This window comes from Cordyceps javanica, chromosome 5 (assembly GCF_051103115.1).
Source record: "Cordyceps javanica chromosome 5, complete sequence".
Lineage (NCBI taxonomy): Eukaryota > Fungi > Ascomycota > Sordariomycetes > Hypocreales > Cordycipitaceae > Cordyceps > Cordyceps javanica.
In genome coordinates this window covers 984,565-997,016 of record NC_139299.1, presented here as the reverse complement: position 1 = coordinate 997,016, position 12,452 = coordinate 984,565, and the positions used below count along the sequence as shown (strand labels likewise).

The 12,452-nt window shown below is 52.8% G+C and overlaps 3 protein-coding genes across 3 annotated transcripts; 2 read left to right on the top strand and 1 right to left on the bottom strand.

Moving 5' to 3' along the window:
• Positions 1-1,096: 1,096 nt before the first annotated feature.
• On the top strand, positions 1,097-3,257 carry V2A60_007541 (heat shock protein 70 family; the record flags this gene model as incomplete). Its single annotated transcript, XM_083258825.1, has 3 exons — positions 1,097-1,123; positions 1,185-1,389; positions 1,447-3,257. 3 exons carry the CDS (start codon positions 1,097-1,099, stop codon positions 3,255-3,257), a joined length of 2,043 nt encoding a protein of 680 aa, XP_083114951.1.
• Positions 3,258-4,972: 1,715 nt separating this feature from the next.
• V2A60_007540 (signal recognition particle subunit SRP68) lies at positions 4,973-6,961 on the bottom strand (the record flags this gene model as incomplete). Its single annotated transcript, XM_083258824.1, has 3 exons — positions 4,973-5,501; positions 5,560-6,708; positions 6,771-6,961. The coding sequence occupies 3 exons, from the start codon at positions 6,959-6,961 to the stop codon at positions 4,973-4,975; spliced, it is 1,869 nt and encodes a 622-aa protein (XP_083114950.1).
• Positions 6,962-8,981: 2,020 nt separating this feature from the next.
• Positions 8,982-12,292, top strand: V2A60_007539 (SNF2 family N-terminal domain-containing protein; the record flags this gene model as incomplete). Its single annotated transcript, XM_083258823.1, has 2 exons — positions 8,982-9,426; positions 9,480-12,292. The coding sequence occupies 2 exons, from the start codon at positions 8,982-8,984 to the stop codon at positions 12,290-12,292; spliced, it is 3,258 nt and encodes a 1,085-aa protein (XP_083114949.1).
• Between the last annotated feature and the right edge of the window lie 160 nt (positions 12,293-12,452).

The following is a 12,452-nucleotide window of genomic DNA, read 5'->3' as shown; positions in this document are numbered from 1 at the left end:
GCCAAAATTGGGGGGAAAGTCTGCAGGTGAGCGCGTGTGGACGGACTTGGGACAGAGCAGCGAGCGCCGCCCAAACAAGAGTACTTAGGCTCCTACCCAACTTGGCTGCATGGTCAGGTACTAGAGGCAAGTTGCTACTGATAGCGCTGGGCCACTACTTACAGTTACTTAGGTAGGCGTTGAAGACTGTTATCAGAGCTCTGCGCACAGTTCCGAAAAGCGCCCAAGGTCCCCATGTCCAGGGCCCTCCTCTTCCCCCCAAAATAGCGAATAGTGGTACTGCCCACTGTCCAGGCGCATCCGGGGATGCAGGGGCAGGCCCTTAGTAATCAGTACCACGTCACAGATCTGGTGCGCTTGACCTCCCGACCTACCTAAACAGGCACAGAGCCCCCCAGCCTGTAGTCACCGATAAACGTAACATCTAGTTTGGGATTAGAGAAAAGGCATTCACCTATGCGGGATGGCCATGCAAATGTTTATTTCCTCGGTTGGTCGGTAAGGGGTACGAGTGACTCTACAGTACCAAGCAGGCGCATCCGAGCCAGCCACTCCCCAATGCCGTTTACGGCGAGGGGCAGAGCTCTGGGCCAAGCTCGAGAGCATGCAAACTCTGTGGAGCTATTGCTTCAGCCTTTGAGACCGGATGCAATTTTCCTCTGCCGTCGCTGATTTAGATTAAATTAACCACGCTTGTGTCCGTGGAAAGCTGCAAGTATTCTATCGATCGTTTGCCCTCTAGATACCCGTCACGTGCTCAGCCACCTGCCGTCGCTCCCCTTCCAGGCAGCTCCAGCCACAGCTCCAGTCGCTTTGGGTGTTAATCTCGGAATTTCTAATTTTCCGCTCCCTCCTGGCCGTCACCAGCCCCAGTGACGGGTGGACCCGGCCCCTTCATTGCCTCTTTCTCTCGGCTTCTATGACTGGGGGCCAGGAGTGCTTTTTCTTTGCGCCAGAAATTTTCGCTTTCTTCCCCTTCTCCCATTCCGCTTCCATCACCTTTCTTCATCATCCTCTCATCACTCTCTTCTTGCGCCGTTCTTTGTTGCGCGAGCTGTCTTCTTTTTCCTTCTAATACCCCTCATTAATATTCAAGATGTTCGCTTCGCGTCTTTCAAGAGCTGTAGGTTTTTTTTCCTCCTTAAGTCTGCTGGTGCAAGCCCAATGGCTGACTTTTTTTCAAGCTTCCCCGAGCTACCCCCTTGGCTGCCCGCCAGGCGGCCTTCAGAGCCCCCTTGGCATCCAGATTCGCTCGCTTCGAGTCGACTGCTGCCTCTGAGGGTGAACAGAAGGTTCAGGGCTCCGTCATTGGTATCGATCTGGGTACCACCAACTCTGCTGTTGCCATCATGGAGGGCAAGGTCCCTCGCATCATCGAGAACTCCGAGGGTAAGCATCCAATTGATGACCACGCGCTTTTGCGACGTCCGTTAACCAGTATTTAAGGTGCCCGCACAACTCCTTCCGTCGTCGCTTTCGCTGAAGATGGTGAGCGTCTCGTCGGTGTCGCCGCCAAGCGCCAGGCTGTCGTCAACCCTGAGAACACTCTCTTCGCTACTAAGCGTTTGATCGGTCGCAAGTTCACCGACGCTGAGGTTCAGCGCGACATTAAGGAGGTCCCCTACAAGATTGTGCAGCACAGCAATGGCGACGCCTGGGTTTCTGCCCGCGATCAGAAATACTCTCCCTCTCAGATTGGTGGCTTCGTCCTCAACAAGATGAAGGAGACTGCTGAGGCTTACCTTTCCAAGCCTGTCAAGAACGCCGTCGTCACTGTTCCTGCCTACTTCAACGATGCTCAGCGTCAGAGCACCAAGGATGCTGGTCAGATCGCCGGTCTTAACGTTCTCCGTGTCGTCAACGAACCTACCGCTGCTGCCCTCGCCTACGGTCTCGAGAAGGAGGCTGACAGCGTCGTCGCTGTCTACGATCTTGGTGGTGGTACCTTTGATATCTCCATTCTTGAGATCCAGAACGGTGTCTTCGAGGTCAAGTCTACCAACGGTGACACCCATCTGGGTGGTGAGGACTTTGACATTCACCTGGTCCGCCACATGGTTGCCGACTTCAAGAAGACCTCTGGTCTGGATCTCTCCGGCGACCGCATGGCTATCCAGCGCATCCGTGAGGCTGCGGAGAAGGCCAAGATCGAGCTTTCATCCTCTCTCCAGACCGACATTAACCTGCCTTTCATCACTGCAGACGCCTCTGGCCCCAAGCATATCAACATGAAGCTCTCCCGTGCCCAGCTCGAGAAGATGGTGGACCCTCTCATCACTCGCACTATCGAGCCCGTCCGCAAGGCTCTCAAGGATGCCAACCTCCAGGCCAAGGAGATCCAGGAGGTTATCCTGGTTGGTGGTATGACCCGTATGCCCAAGGTCGCCGAGTCGGTCAAGAGCATCTTCGGCCGTGACCCTGCCAAGTCGGTCAACCCCGATGAGGCTGTTGCCATTGGCGCCGCTATCCAGGGTGCTGTCCTCTCGGGTGAGGTCAAGGACCTTCTCCTCCTCGATGTTACTCCTCTGTCTCTCGGTATCGAGACGCTTGGTGGTGTCTTCACCCGTCTGATCAACCGTAACACCACCATTCCCACCAAGAAGTCCCAGGTCTTCTCCACTGCCGCTGATTTCCAGACTGCCGTCGAGATCAAGGTCTACCAGGGTGAGCGTGAGCTCGTCAAGGACAACAAGCTCCTGGGCAACTTCCAGCTCGTTGGTATCCCCCCTGCCCACCGTGGTGTTCCCCAGGTTGAGGTCACATTCGACATTGATGCCGACTCCATCGTCCACGTTCACGCCAAGGACAAGTCCACCAACAAGGATCAGTCTATTACCATTGCTTCGGGCTCTGGTCTTTCTGACAACGAGATCCAGCAGATGGTTGAGGACTCTGAGAAGTACGCCGAGGCGGATAAGGAGCGCAAACTCGCCATCGAGGCTGCCAACCGCGCCGACTCTGTTCTGAACGATACCGAGCGTGCTTTGAACGAGTACGCCGACAAGCTCGACAAGACCGAGGCCGATGGCATCAAGGAGAAAATCACTGCCCTCCGTGAGTTCATCGCCAAGAGCCAATCTGGCGAGGGTGAGGCTACCGCTGCCGAGATCAAGGAGAAGACGGACGAGCTCCAGGTTGCCAGCCTGAACCTCTTCGACAAGATGCACAAGGCCCGCAACGAGGCTGGCTCCAGCGAGCAGGCTTCGGGTGAGCAGCAGTCGACCGAGGGCGAGAAGAAGGATGAGACCAAGCCTTAAATGGTTTCTCCATTTAACGCTCACCTCCTGTTACAATACTCCCCAAAAAGTGACCGTTCCGATTATAGAGAAGCGCGGAGAGTGGCATGCGTGTATTTTCTCATTGTATTTTTTCCTGTACCTGTACTCATATCCCCTTCAGCCACTGCTGCTATCCACTCAAAATACTTCACCCATGTCTTTTAATATCATGGTTTGCGGAACCGGCGTTGGAGCATAAAATCTCAATCGAGAGATGTCTGTTATGGATGATTTCATGGACGCAAAGAGGGGCCTCGTGTATTTTTGGTTTGAATGTAAAACAATATGCGGCTAAGTTAGATGATATAATAGCACCTCCCCCCTCTGGATCTATGGATAACCGAAAATGTATTTCTTTGGCGAAATTAAATCAACATTTCTGGAAACAAGCTGAAATGAAACTATGTTGACAAGTAAACTATGTACCGATGGCGATGGATGTGCCAGCAAATAGTTGCTAATTCATCCATCCCCATGACGTATTGAGCATGTTGGACCCATGCCATGAGACTGTACCCGCCCATTCTTTCCCTCTTGTTCTTGCACTCAACTCAATATCCCCTTCCGGACCAATTTGAGGCCTGTCCGCCTGTATGCTGGCGTTTTCCCGACAGCGGTGGCAGAGGCGTCGTCTTAATGAACCTCTGCCATTGCACTCTTCCCAGCGGCGGCCTGTGTAGACGACGAGGCCAAGGACAAGCATGGTGACGATGAAAATCGCAAGGCACATGACACGTGTCGGCCGATCACCCCCCTCCGTGAATGCGCTCCATGGCGATGGTGCCTGTCGAGCGACGAGTGTACTGGGTGATATAGCTGGCACCGGTGCCATGGTGATAGTGCTCGATGTATCGCGTGGGCTTGTAAATGGTACACTGTGCTGGGGTTTTGGCGTTTGGCTCTTCTTTCAATCTTGCTTGTCTTCGACTGTCTCTTATTTGTGTTTTTCTGGAGCAATGATATTTTCTGAAAGGACGTATCAAGTTTCCCTTAGGTGCGAGGAAGGAAAATCGTAGGTGTGTATGTGTCTGTGTGTGTGTGTGTGTGTTGGCCAAGGTTCACAGACAATGGACAAGAGTTGCATGGTGGAACCGAAAGCATCGTTTCGTGTACTTGAGCTCTGCTTCTTTTTTAAACAACTACATCTAGATCTGCCCGCCATCGGAAGGGAGAAATTACATGTTAATGAAAATCAAACTAGGCAAGTTCAGATGGAGACTGATCAATAAGATGGGGATGGCCATTCCATGCTCCCTGCGGAGGAGGGATGGGGGCGGGGATTTTAACTCCCAGGTCTCCTTTGGAATGAAACTGGGATACTCGCATGGGTTTGGCGGTGACGAACACGCGCCGCCGCCCCGGTTGCCGACGTCTCTCGCCAGCCTGAGACAAGAGGGTTGCACTAGCAGGTCTGTCGTCCCATGCGAGATGGAGGTAGTCGTTCTCTCCCTCGGGTCAACGATCACTTTCTGAGCAGATAAGCTGCTTCGCCCGATTCAGGGGCTGTGACGGGCATCTCCTACAGTTCAGCGCTAGCATGCCAATATCCCAATATCATCAATAGATTCTCTCTATTTTCAATTGTCGTTGATTTAGTTTCTTGATCAACGCTACTGCGTGTTTTATATGCTACTGTGGATATCTTGTATCCTCCCATCCTACCCTCTCCATCTTGCAGCTTTTTGTGTCACAATTTACCGGCCGAATCCAAACCATCCTCTCTTTTGAGGCTGCGCCGGCTCGGCGACAGTCTCGGAAGAGGCTGATGACGTTTGAGCCGCGACAGCGGCGGCAACAGGCGTCCTGCCGGGATAGCTTATGTAATTCCAGGCAACATCGAGGAAGATTGGCTTGACGGGAATGAGAGCCTTTTTGGGCGGGAACTCAACAATGTTGGCGAGGTCGACGCCGCCGGCGGGGTACTGGTGCAGACGCTCGACGAGGGGCACCGGAGCGGCTGTGCTCTTCGCCAGCTCCTGCCTGCGGAGGTTATCGACATGGACAATGGCCTGGTGCCGGCGTAGCTCCCCGTGTACGAGGTCGAAGAGCTGCTTGAGGGAGTCGCTCGAAACCTCAATATTGGGGGGCGAGCCGGCGGCACCGGCAGGAGTAGTGGGGAGCTGGTTGATGGCAAACTGACAGCGATCAAAGGCATGCTGGATGAGAGCAAGCGCGTTTGCGACATTGCCGATGATGGCATGCGAGCGGGCAACAGACAAGGCTCTATACGGCAATTAGTATCCTAGTTAAGTAAAGGCTTTCGAAATTTTGTAGGTCATACTTGAGAGCGGAAAAATAGCTGACAAAGGCACTCAGCTTGTCTGAAAGCCCTTGATCGGCGGCCACGCCTGGTAACTCCTTGATGGATTCAAGGTTTTGGAGGGTTCCGTCATAGAGTGCAGCCTTCTCCTTGAGTTTCGTAAGCTTTCGTGAGATAGGAAGCTCCGTTACGCCAGACTCCTCATTTTCATCGCCTTCCGTCTCAGACTTCTTGATAGCCTTAGATCGGCCGTGCTCCTCAACAGCACCGTCGGATTCGCCAGTCAGCACTCTGTTACGGCCAATTCGCCAGCTGATCATCTCAAAGTTCACGGCGGTGCGGGTAATTTGTAAACTTTGCATGCGTGGGTCACTCTGCGCGACGCCCTCACCTCGCAACTCGTCAATGGCCTGCTTCGTAGCGTCCACAGCATTCTGCGTCGCTGTCAGGATATCGTCGTAGGCAGCAGCCGCCTCGCGAGGAGAGCGAGCTTTGCCTTTAGCCAAGCTTTCGGTCAAGTTTTGCTTTGCAGCGTTAACAGAAGCCCAGGCGAGGGCGATTTGGGCGTCCTCGATGCGCACTTCGCGCGATCGCCAGGTAATCGTATCAGGGGCCTTGTCGGGGTTTCCAAGGCTAGTCTTTGCGTCAGACTCTCCGGATAAGGCCCCGGGGTCAACTTGGTTGATTTGCTGTACGAGGGTAGCATCAGAATCGGGGAATGCTTTGTGTGCAATAGTTGGAATGGGAATGGTGCGAGGCGTCTTAAGCTGATACGCAGCGTATCGAATCGACGGGTCTATGGTATCCGCAAGCAGGTCTTTGTAAATATCGCCCTTGCCGGTCGTAGTCAAAGCCGTGTAGATGACTCTGGAAACGGCGTAGCTTTGGAGGCATGGATGCCAGACACGCTTCTCGAACTGCATGGCGCCAACAATGAGGGCCTCGTAGGCTTTCGCTTCGAGAATATCGCTGGTCGAGGCGCCAGAGACGGCGGTCTCTGAGAGAGCTTCAACAAGGCCATGGGCCGTATTGGCAGCTCGATTGAGTCGAGAGATGATGTGCGATTTGGTGCGGCCAGCAATTCCCTTGCGTCCTGTCGCATGAGCAGCTTTGATGGACATGGCTTGCGCCCAAGCCCGCTCGCTGGTCAGCAGCAACAGGTGCACATATCTACCGTGAGAGTCAGCCGGGGCGTCTAAGTAAAATTTAGCTCCATCATTTCCAAGTCGTACTCGTGATTCTCCGCAATGTTTTCGGAAGTGACGGCCTCCGTCTTGTGAAACTTGCCACGGTTCCGCGTAGCGATACCCAGCTTCTTGCGCGAGCTCAGCAGGCGCTTGGACAGCTGACTGTGATAGGTGGAGTAGTCGCCATAGACAAGAGCATTGTCGCGGCCCTGAAGGACGAAACTGGTGATGTCCATGGTTTCTATGCGCAGTCAGGCCCAAGTCGATGGTGGTCAGGGCCTGAATTGGCTGTGGTCGAGGTTTCGATGGAATTCTGGTGGGGTGGCCTCATGGCGGGGCAAATTTTGTGTGCGCCGACTGGAGAGCTTTGAGGCGGACCATTGTGTGCGACGGGCTTGGTGGTTATGTAATCTGGGGTCGTGGATATTTATGGCAAAAGGAAAAGAATATAGAGTAGAAGGATGCCTAGAAAATATACATCAACATTTCTATATGCTTTTTTTTTACTCGGCTATGGCACTTGGCTTATTTATTTTTTATTCATTTTCTGATTCGTTATTCTTGATTTCTTCCGCTAATCTACTCACCCGGTATGTGGTTGCGAAGTTCGATCACAGTGTGTATGTAGGGTAGTAATAAGTTGCGGGTGTAAGCGGTAACAGCTGGGCAGGCTGGCGGATGCGGCATCGTGATCTACTTCATTTCAAAAGTTCAGATAAAGTCAAAATAAATTCAAAGAAAATACAATTTCCTGCTGGAAGCTGTCTGTGATGACGACTCGGGTCGTACTGTGATTGGAGACGTGGCATGGCACCACCACCACCACCACCACCACCACCTGGTCGAGGGAGGCGCCCACCCGACAGACCAGACAGAACCAGTGAGAGGCGACAGATAGGCCATCTACAAAAACTAGCTAAATACGGCGCACCTCGGAGTTTCATATGGATTCAACAGTAGGGTGTAGTAGCGGCACAAAACGAGGCTCACGTGCCAGTTCCAAATTCAGTGTACTACTTATCGTATCCCGGCGGCTCTGGTCTCGAGATGCAGGCGGGCCATTCTGGGTGGGCGCACGGACCAGGCTAGCAAAGTTGTGAGTTGGCGCGCCGCAAAAAATCGAGCTGGGCAGGTGACCTCGGGTCGACTCCAGCGTGGTGCAGGCAGGGTGCATCGCTGGGTGCAGCTGTGCTCCAGCCATGCTCCAGCCGTTCTGTCAGGTACCTGCAAAAGCGTGCACAGCCTCCTAAGTAGCCAGCGCTCTGCAGGCGGTGCACGATGGCGTTTGCTGCCTACCCAGATGCCAGAAAAGAAAAGTACTTTCCTGCCTACTTGCCTATGTAAGTACTTAGAGGGGATTCAGCGTGGTAAGCAGGAGTGTACCTATGTAGGTAGGTACCTTGGGATTCCCAAGCACCTGAGGTACCTAGGTACGTTTCCACCTACCTAGGTACTTATTAGGCGGCTACTAAGTAAGTAGGTAAGGTAAGTAATAATGGCTTCCGTAGCCATTCACAGCGCCCTATCCGCCCCAATACGTCTCCTTTCCAGCGCCTACCCACACCAACCCAGGTACCTGCCCATCTGCCTTACCTTCGCTGGTAGCCAAGGTACATGCACCTTACTTAGTACCTGCCTGGGCACGTACCGAGCTCCCATATCCAAGTATTCTCGACCTCCATCTCAACCTGCACCTGCTCTGCTGACTTATCATGCCAATGTGACTCGTTTCGCCCATTTCTAACATCCCCTTCTTCACTCGGATTTTCTTTCTATTCACCGCATGCGCTCTTGTGCCTTTCCATAGGGCCTTACTCTCATTTTTGGTCTCTCTGCCTTTTTTTTCTTCTCTTCGTCGCACTCGTTGGTCCCTGCCCGGAACCTGGGCCTCGCCTTGCACGCGCCCTGCATCGCCGCTAGAACCACGCCTCGTGCTATACGCCACCCAACGTCCGCAACCCGGTAATCGCCGTACGCGTCTGCCGTTTGAGATCAAACTCCTCTTGCTTGCAAAAAGGTTCTGTTTTGCAATGAGATCGGAGCCATTCGCCTCCACGGCGTTCTGATCTATCAACCTGACCTGCCTTGCTGTGGCTCGTTTGCGTGAACCTCACCTCTTGTCAAGGGATCAACCGGTATGTCCGTGCCTCATTTTACTCTTCACGATGGTCACTTCTCGGAGCTTCTCCATTGTCAGTACCTCACACGTCCCCCACACACTGACATGCAACAGGGCACTCAACTGGACCAGGCATCATGCAGTCTTGGAACCCAGCCGCGCTGTTGCAGCCTGGCCGTCGCCAACCTGATAACAGTCGTCTGGGCACCCCATCGTCAAATCCCGCCTCACCCGTTCCTGCGGCCCTGAGGGATCGAGCTGATTCTGAATCAAGCGCAGTTTTTCATTTTTCCACGCCTGCTGATAGTGCCTCGGACATTCCCAGCGGCCCCTCGACGCCTGGCAGCATAACACCTCTTTCTGGCGCTGGCTCATGGATTGAACGTGTTAACAATGTCCAGGCTCGGTCCGTCATTCCCCAAGCTAAGCGGAGAAAAGTTGACGAACTTGGCCATGATGAGAAAATTACAAATATGCCCACAAGAAATGGTGGTGGCGGCCTGGGAGATTATGTTCGTGATCAGCAGCAGCAGTCCAACGGTGCCGCAGCTACGCAGGCTATGATGGTCGACTTGACAGCCGGTAAGCTTCTTATTCCATTCGCACATGTGCGCTTCCCTAACTTCATCGTAAAGGTACCGATGATGAAATTCAGGAGATCAGCGATCCCAAAGACGAAGAAGTTTGCTACGGCATGATCAAGACCTCCTTGAACTGCACTCGCGTACCGTCGCCCAAGCCCGGGACGCAAAGTCTGTTCGGTGCCGGTTATATCCCGCCCATCAAGATCAATCTCAAAAGGGCCGTGGGTGACCAGACTCTCAAAATCCCAGCATCGGACTTTACGCGCGAAATTATAGGCCACGTCGTACCCATAACAGCTGGTGCCCTGAGCCCGTTACTCGATAGCAATTTACGGCTGCGAACTGAATGTCGCATTCCATCACAGCCTCGCAAACCGGGCGAGGAATCAGGTGCTCCGACTTCGCGCGCCTACCATTTTGAGATTGTTCTCTATGGCCCGCTGAAATACGCCAAGAACATAGGAGTCCACCTCAAAAGAAATGGTCAACAGCTTGTTGCACCGCCTATGGTCCAAAAAGGGATCCGTGTCCAGAATCCGCACGTTAGCGAGTATAGACCACCCGCTCCTCGAACTTATGTCTCGTCCAATACCAATGCTCAAGCACTACCCACTACTCTGTCGACCCGCACTGTAGAGGAAGTGCGCTCTGAAGTGCTGGGTGTCTTCGACTCCATGACGAAGAGCGAAGACTTGCCTACGATGGACTCGACTAGCATCATCACCACGCCGTTGCTCAAACACCAGAAACAGGGTCTCTACTTCATGACAACTCGCGAAGCCTCTGGTACCCCAGATGACAATAAGCAGGGACTCGTCTCTTTTTGGCAGACTAAGCTTGGGCCCAACGGCCAGAAGTTCTATTTCAACGTCATCACAGGCCACCACCAAAAATCGCCACCACCGGAAACTAAAGGTGGAATTTTGGCTGACATGATGGGCCTCGGCAAAACTCTCAGTATTCTGTCCCTCTTGGCAACCACTGTACAGGATGCCAGACAGTGGGAAACCAAAACTCCCGTGCAGCCGACAGCTGTGGACCCCAAAACTGTTACCAGAAATGACATTCTAGGTGTTAATCAGCCATCTCTCGGGTTGACCACTGTGATTTCAAATTCAAGGGCTACCCTGATCGTGTGCCCGCTTAGCACAGTCACCAACTGGGAGGAGCAGATCAAGCAACATATCAGGCCTGGAGCTTTGAATGTTCATATCTACCACGGCCCAAGCCGCATCAGAGATACGGCTCGTCTTGCGTCCTTTGATGTCGTCATCACTACCTATGGCTCCGTCTCAAATGAACTAAGCTCTCGCAAGAGAGGAAAGCAGGGCCAGTACCCATTGGAAGAGATTGGCTGGTTCCGCATCGTTCTTGATGAAGCCCACATGATTCGTGAACAAAGCACAGTACAGTTCAAGGCCATTTGCCGCCTACAGTCAGAGCGAAAGTGGGCTGTCACAGGGACTCCTGTGCAAAATCGTCTTGACGATCTTGCTGCTCTACTCGCCTTTCTCCGTCTGCACCCATTCCATGAAAGGAGCAAATTCCATCGCTTCATCGTGGAGCCTTTCAAAGTCTGTGACCCCGAGATTGTTCCAAAGCTACGTATCCTCGTCGATACAATCACCCTCAGGAGACTGAAGGACAAGATTGATCTGCCGCCTCGGCAAGATCTTGTTGTCAAGCTGGATTTCTCGCCTGAAGAACGCATCGTCTATGAAATGTTTGCACGGAACGCTCAAGATCGTGTCAAGGTACTCGCTGGTACGCGTGATAAGGGTCTCGGTGGCAACACCTACATCCATATCCTCAAAGCCATTTTGCGACTGCGATTGCTTTGCGCCCATGGCAAAGATCTCCTCAATGAGGCCGACCTTGCTGCTCTTGCCGGCATGTCCGCTGAAATGGCCATCACTATTGACGATGAAGATGAAGACGGACCAGCACTTTCCCATCAAAAGGCACACGAAATGTTCACACTCATGCAAGATACCAATAACGATGCTTGCATTGAATGTAGCAAAAAAATTGCGGCCAACGACGACTCTATGGATAACGAAACTCATGGAGACATCCTTGGTTATATGACGCCATGTTTTCACGTTATTTGCCGCACTTGCATTCGCGGTTTTAAGGAGCGCGTCAAATCCCTCATCCCTGATGGTTTTGCCACAGGCCCCTGCCCCGTATGCAATAGTCAAATGCGTTTTGACTTTGTTGAGCTACGCCGAGAAGATGTGGAAGCTGAGCACGACGGTGCCGGCCATAAATCGAAGCCGGGTCCTAAGCAGACAGATGGCTACGATGGGCCACACACAAAGACCAAGGCCCTTCTCGAAGATCTTCTGAAGTCGGAGGCAGCGACTACAGCCAATCCCACGGAGCCACCCTTCAAATCAGTGGTGTTCTCTGGCTGGACATCGCATTTGGATTTGATCGAACTAGCCTTGAAGGCTGCTGGTATCTCCTTCACTCGACTCGACGGATCCATGTCGCGTGTGGCCCGCACTGCGGCTATGGACAAGTTTCGTGATGATGACAACATTCATGTCATTCTTGTGTCCATCATGGCAGGTGGTCTTGGTCTCAATTTAACTTCAGGAAACAACGTATACGTTATGGAACCGCAATTCAACCCGGCGGCCGAAGCGCAGGCTATCGACCGCGTTCATCGCCTGGGTCAAAAGCGGCCCGTCAAGACGGTTCGCTACATCATGCGCAACAGTTTTGAAGAAAAGATGGTGGAGCTACAGGACAAAAAGACCAAGCTTGCTAACCTCAGCATGGACAACCAAAACCGATCGCTGGATAAGGCCGAATCGGCGAGACAAAAGCTTATGGATATTCGCAGCCTTTTCAAGTAAAGCGGTGCGGAGCGTTTCTGTTGTTCTTCGAATTTACGAGCACTTCTATCTATTCGCCTTTTTTTTTTACTTTTGCAAGACTTACGACCTTTCATCAACTTATCACCTACTCGCTAGCACACTGGAGAACATTTTGGGTTTCGTCCATAATTTGCATTCT